The sequence below is a fragment of the Stylophora pistillata genome, chromosome 10, assembly GCF_964205215.1.
Source record: "Stylophora pistillata chromosome 10, jaStyPist1.2, whole genome shotgun sequence".
NCBI lineage: Eukaryota > Metazoa > Cnidaria > Anthozoa > Scleractinia > Pocilloporidae > Stylophora > Stylophora pistillata.
Window position 1 is genome coordinate 8,729,087 of NC_142528.1, and position 17,858 is coordinate 8,746,944.

The 17,858-nt window shown below is 40.8% G+C and overlaps 2 protein-coding genes, 1 long non-coding RNA gene and 1 pseudogene across 3 annotated transcripts in view; 2 read left to right on the plus strand and 2 right to left on the minus strand.

The window, feature by feature from the left end:
- LOC111319398 (uncharacterized) overlaps positions 1–8,550 on the minus strand; it is a 75,936-nt gene extending 67,386 nt beyond the window's left edge. The window contains exons 1-3 of the mRNA XM_088736809.1: positions 8,212–8,550; positions 3,046–3,101; positions 1,125–2,286 (exon numbers count right to left, since the gene is read on the minus strand). Of these exons, the coding sequence (XP_088592935.1) occupies positions 1,125–2,286; positions 3,046–3,063 (1,180 nt within the window). The 5' untranslated portion in view covers positions 3,064–3,101; positions 8,212–8,550. The remainder of the gene's footprint in view (positions 1–1,124; positions 2,287–3,045; positions 3,102–8,211) is intronic.
- LOC148721695 (uncharacterized) lies at positions 3,134–6,189 on the minus strand (annotated as a pseudogene).
- On the plus strand, positions 6,439–7,525 carry LOC148721696 (uncharacterized). Its single transcript, XR_015992759.1, has 2 exons — positions 6,439–6,937; positions 7,302–7,525. It is a non-coding gene; the product is annotated as an uncharacterized LOC148721696 (long non-coding RNA).
- A 4,116-nt stretch (positions 8,551–12,666) lies between the features above and the next one.
- Positions 12,667–15,084, plus strand: LOC148721697 (uncharacterized). The gene is made up of 3 exons (XM_088736946.1): positions 12,667–12,715; positions 13,088–13,642; positions 13,933–15,084. The coding sequence occupies exons 1-3, from the start codon at positions 12,667–12,669 to the stop codon at positions 14,697–14,699; spliced, it is 1,371 nt and encodes a 456-aa protein (XP_088593072.1). The 3' UTR covers positions 14,700–15,084.
- The last annotated feature ends 2,774 nt before the right edge of the window (positions 15,085–17,858 follow it).

The window sequence follows — 17,858 nt, forward strand, 5'->3', positions numbered from 1 at the left end:
TAGAATATCTAACCATTTCTTGATGTTATAGAAAGGCAGCAAATTCTTCTCAATTATTTTAAGACTTTTTATTGGCTTAGCCATTATGGTATATGAGCCAATATACCATAATCTAATATCTGTACATTGTAACATCCGGTTTCTTCTTACAAAAATAAAGTCGAGAAGATTTGTCCAATATCTTAGGATAATTTTTTTTAATAAAACAATCATCAGCCCCAAACCCCAATTTGGAGCTTTAGACCAACAATATATTCTTAAATGTAACCATTACTTTTTGGAAAAACTGTACAACTGAAATTTAAACACGAAGGCAAGCTATATAAGGAAGTCTTCCCTGTGAAAACCTAGGCTCATTTGTCACTCACCGTTGACGTGTGTGGGTCAAATTTAAATGCTGGTAGATGAACAAAAGGAGCTAATGAGATATCTATTGATTACTTCCACCAGCATGGTGGCAATGAGGTAACGTGTGAACCACCTACTTCAATCTCAAATTTTACTGCCACAAATAAGACAGTTTCCATTGGAGAAAGGAAATACAAATCTCAAAAATTCTTGTATTGTAATCAAGACAGAAAAAAATTGAGGAATGGGCCCGCTGTTCACTGCTTTGGAGTAGCTGTAGCTCAAGCTGACTTGACTCTAAGAGTTCTACATCACATGACGGTTGATTGACAAATAGTCCAGTGGGACCTAAGGCTCCTTTTATAGCGCACCTTTGTGTTTAAATATTTACACTGAGTATGTGACCTTTGTCACTAGTATATACTAATATAATGGATAGCTTTGAGGGCACACTGATTGGCTACTCAAACTTCAAATATCCTTCCTTATTCACTTCTGAGCAAGTTGCACAGGATTTGTGTCCGAGAATATTGAAACTGTTGTAGGTCGGAGCAAATGAATTACAATCATATTTTTGTGCTATAGTATCTCACTTTCTTAATATATATACTAAAACAACTACTCACTTTGGTATCAGTCAGTGTTGGTGGCTAGAACTGTAAATATTCACCTCTAATTGCCACCTTCACTTTGGTGAATACTGGTAGTTGTTTTAAAAATACACAAAATTTAGAGAAAACTTCTGCCACTCTAGTGCACAAAATGAGAAGACTTACCAAATACAAGTTCATTCATCTTCTCAACAAGGAAACGACAAGGTTCCTCCCAGCTGTACACCTGGAGATAGTTAGCACAAAGATCCTTTGCCTCTGCAAGGCGTACATTCCTGGCTTTGTCACGCACAGCTTTTATTGCTCTGGCCCACTTTTCAGGATGCTCTGAATCTTTTACTATACACTGTGACCCATTAGCCACCCTACGTAGGGCTTCTGCTATTCCTGAGTTTTCACTGACAAGTAATGGAAGACCAGCAGATATGGCCTGAAGAGCACTCAAACCAAATCCCTCGCTTCTTGATGGCAATAGAGCAATATCTGCCTCACAGAATAAGTTGGCTAATGTTTCCCTGTTTTCATCAAAGCTGCAGACAATTAGCTGATTACGACCAATACCACACTGAAGTAACTTTTCTACTATTTCATCTTCTTTTCCTCTCTGTTTGGAAGCAAACTTGAGTTGGTAAGAGTTATCCTGTAGGTTAGCAATAGCTTTTGCTGCAATTTCGTATCCTTTAGCATCAAAATCTTCATTATCACCACTCTCAGTTACCAAGACACAAAATGTTATTCTTTCATTGCTTGCTTGCTGCACATCTGAAAATTCACTGAAAATGCTTGGGGTCAGGTTGAAAACATCTTGTTTTTTGAGTTGGCGCTCATATGCTTTAGTTAGCTTAGGGCCAATCGTTACAACTTGATCAGCCTTTTTACATAGTTCTATTTCTGCTTTCTGCATTTGTTGACCTTTAGAAATGTTTTTGTACATTCCAATTTCTTCAGGGGCAGAATGGACAACTTGAATCCATTTGCAATGACTGTAATTTGGATTTTTCTTTATGAGTTGAATTTGCCAACCAAGAGCTACTCCATGCCCTACAACACAATCCATTACATGGCCATCAGGTACAGAGGCTAACCAATCAACTGGTTCCCGACCAAACACTTCAACAGCCTCAATTAGTTTGACATTGTATTTACTATCAGCACTTTTCTTGTCCTCTTCACTGCATTGAGGTAAGAAGACACTGACTTCCACATTGGGATGTTTAGCCATCTGTATTGCTAGCTCTCTGTTGATGGTTGTTAAGTCTCCATTCCTTGAAGTTTTCCATTCAGCACTCAACAGGGTGACTCTCAGTTTTCTTTCCCCAGGGTCCTTCTGTAAGCACAAGATTTGGTGATTTTGGAAATTCAATTATGTATTGAATAAAAAAACTTCATTTTATGAATTATTTTACTTATGAAAGACACTTCTTAATATTCAATTCATTTGGTAACTTCACAAACTTAATAAACTTATAAGTGAAAGTTGTACAAAATTTCCTCAGCTTTGATCATCCAAAAATAAAAATAGAAAAGGATGCAAAGTATAACAGTCATTGAAGACATACCAAGCAACACAAGTAACTTCATAAACGTAATAAACTTATACATGACTCAATACACACATTGCCATGTTTTTAATTAAAAACGTGTGGGAAATTGTGAATAAGTCCTCAGGGTGGCAAAAAAAAATTGGGTCCTGAACCTATCTGAAACAACTCCAATAATTCCAAATATCCTGTGAGGTTTTTACAAAACCTTGTCCCTCCCTTAAGTGAAAGGTTGCTGCAAGACTTTATAGAATCATCTTTTAATCTTAAAGAAATGTGAACTTCTTTTACTCTCCCATTAATGTTTTTCCTCTACAGACCTCCCATCCAGTAAAACATATAATTAACTTATAGTTTCCAGTCTGAGGCATGTAATTTGCTCCTTAATTAAGTGTGAGGTGTGGCAGGGATACACAGATAAAAATGTGTTTTAAAATTTTCCTTAAAATGAAATGACACCAGAGTGAATAAAAACATCCCAGCATTTAACTGTCAATTGAAATGTTGCAACTGTTGTTTTCAAAAACAGTTAATCGATACGCTACCTCTAATTGTAGTGACATCGTAGGCACCTTACAGATCAATGCTGACAAGGATGTTGCTAAAATAAACATCAAAAGAAAATTTTTTTATTTTGTTATTTTGTTTATTCACGCTATTCACACATCGAAAGAAAAAATACACAAGAACAGCCAAAGCCGGAGGCTTAAATGACCTAAGGTCAGCTAAAGACGTGAAGAATTTACAAGAGTAGAAGAAAGCTTTAACTAAAGTAATTACAATACACTTAAACGAAGAAAGAAAAGGTCAGTCAGAAAACTTAGAATTGAGATACAATACTTGGCAACTAGTTTAAATATTTAAATGACTAATAATAAATTCCTATAAACCCCACTAACAAATACAAATTAATACACCTAATATAGTTCCATAAGGTGTGCAGATTATGCGTAGGCTAATTAACTACAAAGAGAAAAATACAGTCTTAATAACCCTTAAGTTTTTTTAATAGTTGCTTACTGTGAGATTATTGCGCACAGATAACGGAATATCATTCCAAATAATAGGAGCTTGCCAACTGATAGCAAATTGATACTAATGACAGGTTTTATGCAGGTTAAAACGCGAACAAGTCAAATAATTGTGATATTCAGAATTAAAATGAAGCATCGAGGAAACAGGAGCAGGTAAAAGGTTATTAAAATGTGAGAATACTAAACAGGCAACATGGAATTTATCAATAGAATAAAGTGAAAGAATATTATGCTTAGAAAAAAGGGGTTTAGAGGATGTGCGCGCAGGAGAAAAAGTAATAGTATACGAACGGCTTTCTTTTGAAGTACATAAAGGGGTTTAAGGTAAGAAGCATAAGTGATGCCCATATTAAACTGCCATAATTTATATAAGGTAAGAAAAGAGAATTATATAAGGTTTTCAAAGTATTCAAAGGTAAGTATCACCTTGACTTTCACAAGACTCCTATTACTTTAGAGACTTGATCACAGACAGCGGAGATATGCGATTTCCAAGATAAATTTTTGTGAATGATAATCCCGAGAAATTTGTCTTCCCGCACACGCGTGATGAGAGAATTATTTATAAATATGTTTATATCTGAGGAGTTAATTTGTTGACTTCTTGGGTGAAAAATGATGAATTTAGACTTGGCAGAATGAACAGTGAGTTTGTTATCATCAGCAAAGAGAATGATAGACAAGAGGTTGGAGACATGAAAAAGATCATTAATATATAAAAGAAAAAGTAAAAGTGCAAGAACGGAACCCTGGGGAACCCCACAAATGACCGGATTATATGAAGATGTATGGTCATGGACCACAACTGCACTGCTGTCTGTGGGACAAATAGCTAGTCGTCCAGGTTAATGGAATACCTCTAATGCCATAAAAGGTTAGTTTATCCAGAAGTATTTCATGATTGATCATCGTATCAAATGCTTTCTTATGATCAATGAAGACTCCAACAGTGTACTGGTTGTTTTCAAAACCTTCATAAATATTATTGACAAGTTCTGAGATGGCCATAGCAGTAGAGTCATGTGGTCTGAATTCATACTGGTGATGATTGAGGATATCAAACTTTGTGAGGAATTCTGATAACCTGAGGTAAAAAGGTTTCTTGAGGACCTTAGAAAGACAGGGGAGAATAGAAATAGGCCGATAGGTAGAGAACAAAGAAGGGTCGTCCCTTTTAAAAACTGGGATAATCTTTGCGATTTTGAGCTTATCAGGAAAGACACCATGTTCAAACGATAGATTGTAAATCATGATGAGATAAAGGAGCAGCAAGTAAATCAATTGTTTCTTTGATGGGAGACATAGAAAGACCATCCACACCCTCACATTTGCTATTTTTTAGACAATGAACAGTAGAGGCCACCTCATCAGGAGAAGTGGGATTAATTTTAGAAAGAAACAGTCAGCACAGTGACCAACAAGGAAATCTTTTTCAGAAAATTGAGTAGGTGGAACTTTACTGGCCAGAGAGGGTCCTTAATGTTAGCGAAGAAATTATTAAAGTTACTAGCAATACGTGAAGGGTCTGAACATACAACGGTACTGTCTTTCATTAAATTATTACAAAAATGTTGCTCGGATTTCTTTTTAGAAATAATCTGCTTAATAACTGACCAAGTCTTCCTCAGGTCTGAGCTAACTGAGACTAGTTTGCCATGAAAATATTTTTCCTAGCAATTCTAATGAGAAAATTGTACTTATTTCGATACTTGTTATATCTAGTTTTGTTTGATTCAGTAGGGTTTGTTTGGAATTGTTTATAGAGAGAGTTCTTCCTGTTACAGGATACAAAGAGACCTTTTGAAAACCAGGGTTTAGAAGAACGCCCGGAGTCAGGGAATACAGGTTTAAGTAGAAATGACCTATGATATGCTGAAATAAGAAGACTAGAGAATGTGTCATAGGAGTCATTGGGGGAGACAGAGTTATAGATAACAAACCAAGCAGTGGTTTCCAATTTAGACCTGAATGCTGCAACTGTTGCAGAGTTAATGAGGCGTGTCAATCTCTTTCTGGAAGGTGTTTCAGCATCTAATTTTAGATGAGGGACTTGGAAAATTAGGAGATGATCAGATGAATCAGAGTAGAGAATGCCACTATTCATACAGTGTTCGAGATTATTTGTGAATATAATATCAATCAGAGTTGCATTTGTGGAAGTTATGCGAGTTGGCTTAGGAATCAAAGGATGTAGACTATTAGATACCATAATGAATAAAGGCTGATAGTTTCTAAAGAAACTGTTTGGGGCTGCGTCGGTGGGGGTAAAGAAATAATTTGAATATATCAACAAAGTTAAAATGGTAAATTGGCCACCGTTACGATTATAAAAGCTGGCGTTTCGAGCATTAGCCCTTGTGGGTTGTATGTGCTTTTAAAGGTAGAAAATGGAGCTATGTTATTGGTGGGAACATGGCAATGAGAAAAGCACGAGTAAATTAGTGGAATGAAAAGCGTTCGTTGATACCTGTGGGAATTGTTTCTAAAGATAGTTCTTCCTGTTACAGGATACAAAGAGACCTTTGAAAACCATGGTTTAGAAGAACGCCCGGATTGAGGGAATACAGGTTTAAGTGGAAGTGACCTGTGTTATGCTGAAATAAGAAGACTAGAGAATGTGTCATAGGAGTCATTGGGGGAGGAAAAATTCCCACAGGTATCAACGAATGCTTTTCATTCCACTAGTTTATTCTTGTTTTTCTCGTTGCCATGTTACCACCAATAATGTAGCTCCATTTTCTGCCTTTAAAAGCACACACAAGCCACTATTCCTCTATTCGCTCTGACGAAGGGCTAACGCTCAAAAGGTCAGCTTTTATAATCGTAACGGTGGCCAATTTACCATGATTTCAACTTTGTTGATATATTCAAATGATTAGCTACCATAAGATTGATGAACTCATTAGAAGGTTGGTGGGATTGTGAATTAAGGATATTAATGAATATTAATTACTTTTATCAGTTAATCACAAAAAAATTGTTGAATTACTATCAGGAGACTACCATGTTATATCATGGCGTAAAATTAACTTTTTTTTCCAGTAGCCACTTGGCTCCTAAATATTTTAAAGTGGTAGCCAATTCCAAAAAGTTGGTGGCCATTATGACACACACACACAAAAAAAATTTTAACCTGTCACTGTACAAGATAGATTATCATATCAGTGATAACAGTCACGCAAACATCAAAAATGAGCCCGCTAATTCGCACGAGCTACTAAGAGGACACTAGAATGGATCATATACAACCTTATAAGTTACCTAAATCCAATATGGCGTGTAGTGACGATAGATTTACGTTCGACATCGTGCATGTGCTGCGTTTTGGAAACGAGCTTAACGAGGAACTTTGCTGCAGATTTATCTTTACAAATCTTCAACAATCACTAAATCTCTAGTTAAGGTGTGATTAGAAATTCTAGTCGCCAATTTGTCGACTAATTTTCAGGATTTGATCGCCAAAGTGAAAAATTTAGTCTCATTGGCGCTTGTATTAGGCGCAATTTTACGCCCTGTATGTGGCAACTGCAAATTACTTTTGCTGGCATATTATGGTACAGTGCAATGGTACAGTGCAAAGGTGCCTTTCTGATCACGTAAAATTTAATTGACCAAAAATATCCAGGGAAAAATTTCTTCCTCCTGATTAGCAAAGAGACACAAAGAAAACCCAGGAACTTAATATTAGTTTCTAACAACACCATCGATCATGTGATCAGAACTGAAATATGTTTGAGTAATGATTCTTAAAGTGTTCTTTGTTTTAGAGCAACAAAGGAAAGCGTCCAGCAACAAAGGAAAGTATTGTTCTTTCTGTAACAACAAAATGCAGGGCACAGACGTCCTCTGCCGATTCATACGCAGTGGGAATCAGTACTTTCTCGACCCGCTGGTTGATTGGTACCCGGCCATTGATGATGAAACCCCAGTAAACAGATGTTGATTGCCTCGTAGTAAAAAGTAACAGACAAATAAAGTTCTGTTTCGTCTATTTGTGACCTTTGTCGTTGTTTGCTTGAGGTCCCTCTTAGAAACGAACAATGTTTTTGAATCTTCACGGTGTTGTCAGAAACGAAGAGCTGAGCCCTTTAGCGATAAAGGTTTCTCAACTTTGTTGTTTCTTCTGTTGAAAGAGACTAGGATAAAGTGTCTCAAGCTCACAAAACGTCCGTAAGCACGAAACGAGTACATGCTAAATAAGCTACGCCTCATTTTGTTGTTAGAAACGAACAGCGCTCTTAGAATCGTTACTCGAACCATTTTGTTTTTTAATTCTGACCATACGATCGATTTCTATGTCATCGTAGTCTTAAAGTTATTGTCAGAAACCAAGACGAAGTTTCTTAAGCGTACCAAATGTCGGTGAGTACGAAACGATCACATACCAGACAAACAACGCTTCCCTCTGTTGTTAGAAACGAAGAACGCTTTTTAAATCTTTAGGGTGTTGTCAGAAACAACGAGCACTTGAGAGATAAAAATTTCTCAGACTTTTGTAAGTCTGATCTTTTACGTATTTGTTTCTTTGGGCGACTCGATTTGGGGCGACATGACTAAAATCTCGGGCAACATGACTCAGGTTTCGGCATGACTTCGGTTGAGATGACTCTCGGGCGTCTTGACCGTAAACTCTGGCATGGAGTTATGAAGCACAAAAATTAACTTGAGTTGGCTTACCAAAACTTTGTTGCTATGTTACCGTCAGTCTGGAGTGATAGTTCGCCGTGCTGATGATCTGAAATCACTTCATAACAACTGAAGGCATTACTTAAAGGAAAATGAACAAGTGAAACACCTCGCTAAACGTATTTCACGTCGATTTCCGCCTTGCACTTTCACTTTCGGCATTTAATTGGTTGATTTAGTATCACGTGAAACCAAACTCCATTGTTATCAAGTGATAAGATATGACTATTATTCCACTCTGCTGATTTCGCATTATTAAGAATAACTCGTTTACTTCGAGAGCCGGGAAAGAAAGCCAACTGTGTTTGTAGCGCAACAAGCTCACGAGACTCGCTTTTGTTTTCTTAAGTTTGACTATCTTCTGCCGGGATCAATGGGGGTAATTCCGAGCGGACCTGACTGGCCCATCTTGCCCGCTTGGATAGCCAATCAGAACACAGGATTCGCTTTATCTTGCCCCCAGGCGCTGCTAGCGATGTAAAGAAATTATTTAGTTCTTATTAAACCAGTGGTAGGTCTGTATGGGAGAATCTTCACCGAGATCGCCAGTACAGACCGAACGCAGTGAGGGTACACAGGGTACACACGGGTACTACCCTTGTTTAGACATGTTCCACCACGTTCACCCTCATCTACCCTAGTTAACCCATGTTCTACCACGTTCAACCCCATCTACCCTTGTTTAGCCATGTTCTATCACGTTCACCCTCATCTAGCCTAGTTAACCCATGTTCTACCACGATCAACCCCATCTATACTTGTTTAGACATGTTCTACCACGTTCACCCTCATCTACCCTAGTTAACCCATGTTCTACCACGTTTACCCCCATCTACCCCTGTTTAGCCATGTTCTACCACGTTCACCCTCATCTACCCTAGTTAACCCATGTTCTACCACGTTTACTACCATCTACCCTTGTTTAGCCATGTTCTATCACATTCACCCTCATCTGCCCTAGTTAACCCATGTTCTACCACGTCTACCCCCATCTACCCTTGTTTAGCTATGTTCTATCACGTTCACCCTCATCTCCCCTAGTTAACCCATGTTCTACCACGTTCACCCTCATCTACCCTAGTTAACCCATGTGCTACCACGTTTACCCCCATCTACCCCTGTTTAGCCATGTTCTACCACGTTCACCCTCATCTACCCTAGTTAACCCATGTTCTACCACGTTTACCCCCATCTACCCTTGATTAGCCATGTTCTATCACGTTCACCCTCATCTACCCTAGTTAACCCATATTCTACCACGCTTACCCCCATCTACCCTTGTTTAGCCATGTTCTATCACGTTTACCCCCATCTACCCTTCTTTAGCCATGTCCTATCACGTTCACCCTCATCTACCCTAGTTAACCCATGTTCTACCACGTTCACCCCGATCTACCCTTGTTTAGCCATGTTCTACCACGTTCACCCTCATCTAGCCTAGTTAACCCAAGTTCTACCACGTTTACCCCCATCTACCCTTGTTTAGCCATGTTCTATCACGTTCACCCTAATCTACCCGAGTTCACCCATGTTCTACCACGTTCACCCTCATCTACCCTAGTTAACCCATGTTCTACCACGTTTACCCCCATCTACCCTTGTTTAGCCATGTTCTACCACGTTCACCCTCATCTACCCTAGTTAACCCATGTTCTACCACGTTTACCCCCATCTACCCTTGTTTAGCCATGTTCTACCACGTTCACCCTCATCTATCCTAGTTAACCCATGTTCTATCACGTTCACTCCCATCTACCATAGGTAACCCATGTTCTACCACGTTCACCCTCATCTACCCTAGTTAACCCACGTTCTACCACGTTTACCCCCATCTACCCTTGTTTAGCCATGTTATACCACGTTCACCCTCATATACCCTAGTTAACCCATGTTCTACCACCTTTACCCCCATCTACCCTTGTTTAGCCATGTTCTACCACGTTCACCCTCATCTATCCTAGTTAACCCACGTTCTACCACGTTTACCCCCATCTACCCTTGTTTAGCCATGTTCTACCATGTTCACCCTCATCTATCCTAGTTAACCCATGTTCTATCACGTTCACCCCCATCTACCATACGTAACCCATGTTCTACCACGTTCACCCTCATCTAGCCTAGTTAACCCATGTTCTATCACGTTCACCCCCATCTATCATAGGTAACCCATGTTCTACCACGTTCACCCTCATCTAGCCTAGTTAACCCATGTTCTACCACGTTCACCCTCATCTACTCTAATTAACCCACGTTCTACCACGTTTACCCCCATCTACGCTTGTTTAGCCATGTTCTACCACGTTCACCCTCATCTACCCTAGTTAACCCACTTTCTACCACGTTTACCCCCATCTACCCTTGTTTAGCCATGTTCTACCACGTTCACCCTCATCTACCCTAGTTAACCCATATTCTATCACGTTTACCCCCATCTACCCTTGTTTAGCCATGTTCTACCACGTTCACCCTCATCTACCCTAGTTAACCCATGTTTTACCACGTTTACCCCCATTTACCCTTGTTTAGCCATGTTCTACCACGTTCACCCTCATCTCCCCTAGTTAACCCACATTCTACCACGTTTACCCCCATTTACCCTTGTTTAGCCATGGTCTATCACGTTAACCCTAATCTACCCTTGTTTAGCCATGTTCTATCACGTTCACCCTAATCTACCCTAGTTAGCCCATGTTCTACCACGTTTACCCTCATCTACCCTTGTTTAGCCATGTTCTATCACGTTCACCCTCATATACCCTAGTTAACCCATGTTCTACCACGTTCACCCTCATCTACCCTAGTTAACCCATGTTCTACCACGTTCACCCTCATCTACCATAGTTAACCCATGTTCTACCACGTTCACCTCCATCTACCATAGGTAACCCCTGTTCTACCACGTTCACCCTCATATACCCTAGTTAACCCATGTTCTACCACGTTTACCCCCATCTACCCTGGTTAACTCGTGTTCTACCACGTTCACCCTCATCTACCCTAGTTAACCCACGTTCTACCACGTTTACTCCCCATCTACCCTTGTTTAGCCATGTTCTACCACGTTCACCCTCATCTATCCTAGTTAACCCATGTTCTACCACGTTTACCCTCATCTACCCTTGTTTAGCCATGTTCTATCACGTTCACCCTAATCTACCCTAGTTAACCCATGTTCTACCACGTTCACCCTCATCTACCCTAGTTAACCCACGTTCTACCACGTTTACCCCCATTTACCCTTGTTTAGCCATGTTCTATCACGTTCACCCTCATCTAGCCTAGTTAACCCATGTTCTATCACGTTCACCCTAATCTACCCCTGTTTAGCCATGTTCTACCACGTTCACCCTCATCTACCCTAGTTAACCCATGTTCTATCACGTTTACCCCCATCTACCCGTGTTTAGCCATGTTCTACCACGTTCACCCTCATCTATCCTAGTTAACCCAAGTTCTATCACGTTCACCCCCATCTACCATAGGTAACCCATGTTCTACCACGTTCACCCTCATCTAGCCTAGTTAACCCAAGTTCTACCACGTTTACCCCCATCTACCATAGGCAACCCATGTTCTACCACGTTCACCCTCATCTAGCCTAGTTAACCCATGTTCTACCACGTTTACCCCCATCTACCCTTGTGACAAATTTTTATTCGTTGCTTTTTACAAGTTTAATCAAAGTTAGAAATCTAACTGATTTTGAGTTATCTGCTGAAAACAGATATCTTATTAACCAAGCGCGAGGGCCCTACTGGGAGAATGTTGGCCCGAGGTCTGGAGAGGACGGACCGAGCGCAGCGAGGTCCGTACAAAATAGACCGAGGACCGATATTCTTCCAGTACGTTCCCGGGCAAGCTTGGTTAATAAGAGATTTATTATATGACTGAAGTTCGAAGGGACACAAGTGCGGTATCATTCGGTACCATTCGGGAAAATGCCCTTCCAATACTGAGACAATAGTTACCGGCAATAGAGCATTTTGATTGTTTGATATTATTTATTGGCCATCTGACTGCCCGAGTCTTGTAATAAATTTCCTTATTATAAACTTTTGTAATTAGTTCAAAAGCCTCATGCCAAAAGCCCTTTAATCTTTCATCTGGATAAGCTGCACAGATAGCTACCAAGTTGGCGCGCAAACCAAAAAAAAATTCAGTGTTTGCTCGTCTCAATTCGGGCTTATATAATAAGTGCACTGCTCGATTGATTTTTCCGCTACGATACCTATATCTCCTGCGTTCGGCTCATTTAGAACCTTAAGAATGACCCCTTCGCACCAGTTAAACTTTTGAAAATTGGGAAAAGAAGCGTTAAGTAGCGCTTCCAAAGTAGATTGAAAATCCCTTTACATTTTCTTTTATTTTCCTCTGAATGGAAGGAGATAAAAGCCATGAGCAACCCTTCTAAAGCTGTACTTTATTCATACTGTTCCCATAGACTTAATGCTGTCTTTTTCACCCTGTACATCTCCGTTGCCTCTTTCTCTTCAGCGTAACATCGCTCGTTTATCATTTTATCTTGTAAAAAGTTCTTGGAGTAAAAATTTGACTTGATTGTAATACGTTTCAGGTTTGGATGGACATTATAAGGGACTAGATATTCGATTGATTACGCACTTACAAAAGCATTGATTAATTTTTTTTTCCGGGGAAAAGATGCCTAACTAAAGTTCTTTTCGCAAAAGTTTAGATAAGAAACCTCGGGAATGGTGACGGGGTTCTTAACGATAACAAAACTCCCACTTCGAGCATTTATGCAATTTATTTACCCAAGAGAGAAACGCCCCTGGTATCACGACTAAGTAAAGTTACAAAGTAAAGTAATGCAAGTTTTTATTATTAACGTTTCTGTTTCTAACTGAAGTCCATGGAAGAAGTCTTGGAGTGATATCTTTTAGGAATTCAAATAATCAGCGCTTAAATCTTTCAAGAAATCTGGCCTCGTTCAGACTTAAAGTTGATCCCGTTTCCGGAGATGGTGACTGTGTTTTCACCAGCATTGCAAGGCAATTGCGAAGACTCCCAGAATTAATTAACAAGAATCCTGCTGTTACGTCGCACCTCGAAGATTTGGGTTTACAAGGAGGCTGCGAAGAGGAAGATGCATATATATTGAGACAACTCTTTGTGGATAAACTACAAAGTAATGAAAGTTATCAATTGATCGCAGGGGTGGACCCCTCTACATTGAACGAGGAAACGGAACTCTTTAGAGAGCGTGGGACGTTTAGCGGCAATCTCGGCGACCTTGTTGTGAGAGTTTGTGCGGACCTACTTCAAATCTCAGTGGTTGTTATAACATCATTGGCGTCTTTTCCCTATACAAGTCTTGTACCAGATTGTTTTATAGCGACATCCCCACTATACCTAGCATTTGATGCAACGGCTTGCGGACATTACGATGCTACAATCAAACAAGGTGAGTACACTGAGCTGCTGGTAAAAAATGGTGTGAGAGATTCAATTCCAAATAGAGGTGTGGTTCTAGGTTAACGTTTACACTAGATGATGCATTTAAAATTTAGCGTTTACATGTTTTTTGTACGCGGCCCTTGCTTTATCTAACCTTGCTTTGATGTCATCTTCTGTGCACCCAGGTACACATGAGCAACCAGGTACACGAAACTTTCTACCCTGCAAGTAACCAAACTATATTAAGAATAGACGCTGATCCAACTGCTCTAAAACTCATTTATGGCAAAATATAATTTCTGTATCTTGCAGATTCTGAAATATCAGTAGAAGATAATTCTAAAGGCTGTTCTTGTGGTAAAAATATGGCAAGAGGAAGCAAATCGTCGTGCCTTTCTGCCACACGCAAGGTTTGCCCTTGTGTGCGGAAAGGGATATCGTGTACCAGAAAGTGCAGGTGCAAAAACTGTGGCAATTTGAACCAGGATGTAAGAAACGAAGGGGAAGATTCAGCTGGTACAATGCCATACAGACACCTGAGCTGTAGATGTGGAGAAAGTATGGCAAAGAAGAGGGAAGATGCCAAAACATTCGCAGCCTGCAGGGATGGAGAAATAAAGTCCAAGTGCCCTTGCCTGAGAAATGGAAAGGGGTGCTCCCCTTCGTGCTACTGTGTCGGTTGCAAAAATGTGTACGGTGCCAGTTCGCGCCCTACCTCAAAGCCGTCAGGGGTGAAGAGAAAAAGATCACCCGGAATCCATAAAAGGCTGAAAGGATCAGAGTTCCTATCATCGACCGGAACGCCGCAAACACGCGCACCGTGGACAAATTATGAGTCAGTTTTAGTAGCAAGCGTAATAAAAGTTATAAATATAACAGATGTTGAACCATCTCCGGAAAACATTTCATCGCTATACAATTTTGTAATTAGGTCAAAATCATCAGGGCAAAAGCCCGTTCATCTGTTATCAAAAACAGCTGCGCAGATAACTGCCAAGTTGGCGCACATGCAAAAAAAAAGAGATGTAGTGTGCGCTCGTCTCAATCCAGAGCAACATGATTAGTGCACTACTCGAATTTTTCGTTGTTATAGATGTTGCAAGAGTAACTAGTTCTCGTTAGGTAAATTAAACCTCCATGCTTTTGTTTAGAGAATAAGGCAGTTCAGTTGGATTCTTTAGATTTTGATTATATAGAGATTAGATTCATTACTGATAACATAAATCGCCTCCGTTCTCCTCAGTGAATAAAGTTTCCTTTATTTTCCTCTTGAAGATGAGAGCAATAAGCAACTCCTATCTGCAGTAATTATTTTATTAAAAATGCATTTGAACATGTTTAACTTTGTTGTGAGCAGTGTTTGTAACTAGATGTATTAACGTAGGGACAAGCATCTTTAAAAATTATGTTAAACATATCTTCACTCCCTTCCACCTTCTAATTAACATGTGTAAAGGAGGATACAACCTGGTTAAAAAAGGTTTACTTAGGAAAAGGAATGTCTCTCCGTGAGCAGCCGTTGCTGGAGAGGAGGGTCGAGTAAACATCCTAAAAACGGCTGCAAGAAAGACAAGGGTAGATGAGGGCGAACGTTGTAGAACATGGCTAAAAAAGGGTAGATGGGGGTAAACGTGGTAGAACATGGGTTAACTAGGGTAGATGATGGTGAAAGGGGTAGAACAGGGGTTACCTAGGGTAGATGAGGGTGAACGTGGTAGAACATGGGTTAACTAGGGTAGATTGGGGTAAACGTGGGAGAGCATGGGTTAACTAGGCTAGATGAGGGTGAACGTGGTAGAACATGGGTTACCTATGGTAGATGGGGGTGAACGTGGTAGAACATGGGTTAACTACGCTAGATGAGGGTGAACGTGGTAGAACATGGGTTACCTATGGTAGATGGGGGTGAAAGTGGTAGAACATGGGTTAACTACGCTAGATGAGGGTAAACGTGGTAGAACATGGGTTACCTATGGTAGATGGGGGTGAACGTGGTAGAACATGGGTTAACTAGGATAGATGAGGGTGAAAGTGGTAGAACATGGCTAAACAAGGGTAGATGGGGGTAGACGTGGTAGAACATGGGTTAACTAGGATAGATGAGGGTGAACGTGGTAGAACATGGCTAATCAAGGGTATATGGGGGTAAACGTGGTAGAACATGGCTAAACAAGGGTAGATGGGGGTAGACGTGGTAGAACATGGGTTAACTAGGATAGATGAGGGTGAACGTGGTAGAACATGGCTAATCAAGGGTATATGGGGGTAAACGTGGTAGAACATGGGTTAACTAGGGTAGATGAGGGTGAACGTGGTACAACATGGGTTACCTATGGTATATGGGGGTAAACGTAGTAGAACATGGGTTAACTAGGGTAGATGAGGGTGAACGTGGTCGAACAGGGGTTACCTATGGTAGATGGGGGTGAACGTGGTAGAACATGGGTTAACTAGGGTAGATGAGAGTGAAGGTGGTAGAACATGGCTAAACAAGGGTAGATGGGGGTAAACGTGGTAGAACATGGGTTAACTAGGGTAGATGAGGGTGAACGTGGTAGAACATGAGTTAACTAGGCAAGATGAGGGTGAACGTGGCAGAACATGGCTAAACAACGGTAGATGGGGGTAAACGTGGTAGAATGTGGGTCAACTAGGGTAGATGAAGGTGAACGTGGTAGAACATGGGTTAACTAGGCTTGATGAGGGTCAACGTGGTAGAACATGGGTTAACAATGGTAGATGGGGGTGAACGTGGTAGAACATGTCTAAACAAGGGTAGATGGGGGTAAACGTGGTATAACGTGGGTCATCTAGGGTAGATCAGGGTGAACGTGGTAGAACATGGGTTAACTAGGTTAGATGGGGGTGAACGTGGTAGAACATGGGTTAACTAGGGTAGATGGGGGTGAACGTGGTAGAACATGGGTTAACTAGGGTAGATGGGGGTAAACGTGGTAGAACATGGGTTAACTAGGCTAGATGAGGGTGAACGTGGTAGAACATGGCTAAACAAGGGTAGATAGGGGTGAACGTGGTAGAACATGGGTTAACTAGGCTAGATGAAGGTGAACGTGGTAGAACATGGCTAAACAGGGGTAGATGGGGGTAAACGTGGTAGAACATGGGTTAACTAGGCTAGATGAGGGTGAACGTGGCAGAACATGGGTTACCTATGGTAGATGGGGGTGAACGTGGTAGAACATGGGTTAACTAGTGTAGATGAGGGTGAACGTGGTAGAACATGGGTTACCTAGGGTAGATGAGGGCGAACGTGATAGAACATGGCTAAACAAGGGTAGATGAGGGTGAACGTGGTAGAACATGGGTTAACTAGGATAGATGAGGGTGAACGTTATAGAACATGGCTAAACAAGTGTAGATGGGGGTGAACGTGGTAGAACATGGGTTAACTAGGGTAGATGAGGGTGAACGTGGTAGAACATGGGTTAACTAGGGTAGATGGGGGTAAACGTGGTAGAACATGGGTTAACTTGGCTAGATGAGGGTGAACGTGGTAGGACATAGCTAAACAAGGGTAGATCGGGGTAAACGTGGTAGAACATGGGTTAACTAGGGTAGATGAGGGTGAACGTGGTAGGACATGGCTAAACAAGGGTAGATGGGGGTAAACGTGGTAGAACATGGGTTAACTAGGGTAGATGAGGGTGAATGTGGTAGAACATGGGTTAACTAGGGTAGATGAGGGTGAACGTGGTAGGACATAGCTAAACAAGGGTAGATCGGGGTAAACGTGGTAGAACATGGGTTAACTAGGGTAGAGGAGGGTGAACGTGGTAGAACATGGCTAAACAAGGGTAGATGGGGGTAAACGTGGTAGAACATGGGTTAACTAGGGTAGATGAGGGTGAATGTGGTAGAACATGGGTTAACTAGGGTAGATGGGGGTAAACGTGGTAGAACATGGGTTAGCTAGGGTAGATGATGGTGAACGTGGTAGAACATGGCTAAACAGGGGTAGATGGGGGTAAACGTAATAGAACATAAGTTAACTAGGCTACATGAGCGTGAACGTGGCAGAACATGGCTAAACAAGGGTAGATGGGGGTAAACGTGGTAGAACGTGGGTTAACTAGGGTAGATGAGGGTGAACGTGGTAGAACATGGGTTAACTAGGCTTGATGAGGGTGAACGTAGTAGAACATGGGTTAACTATGGTAGATGGGGGTGAACGTGGTAGAACATGGCTAAACAAGGGTAGATGG

Coding starts and splice junctions, on each gene's coding strand:
- LOC148721697 (XM_088736946.1), top strand. CDS start 12,667: ATGCTGTCTTTTTCACCCTGTACATCTCCGTTGCCTCTTTCTCTTCAG. Junction 12,716..13,087: donor GTTGCCTCTTTCTCTTCAGC/GTAACATCGCTC, acceptor TTCTAACTGAAG/TCCATGGAAGAAGTCTTGGA. Junction 13,643..13,932: donor CGATGCTACAATCAAACAAG/GTGAGTACACTG, acceptor GCAAAATATAAT/TTCTGTATCTTGCAGATTCT.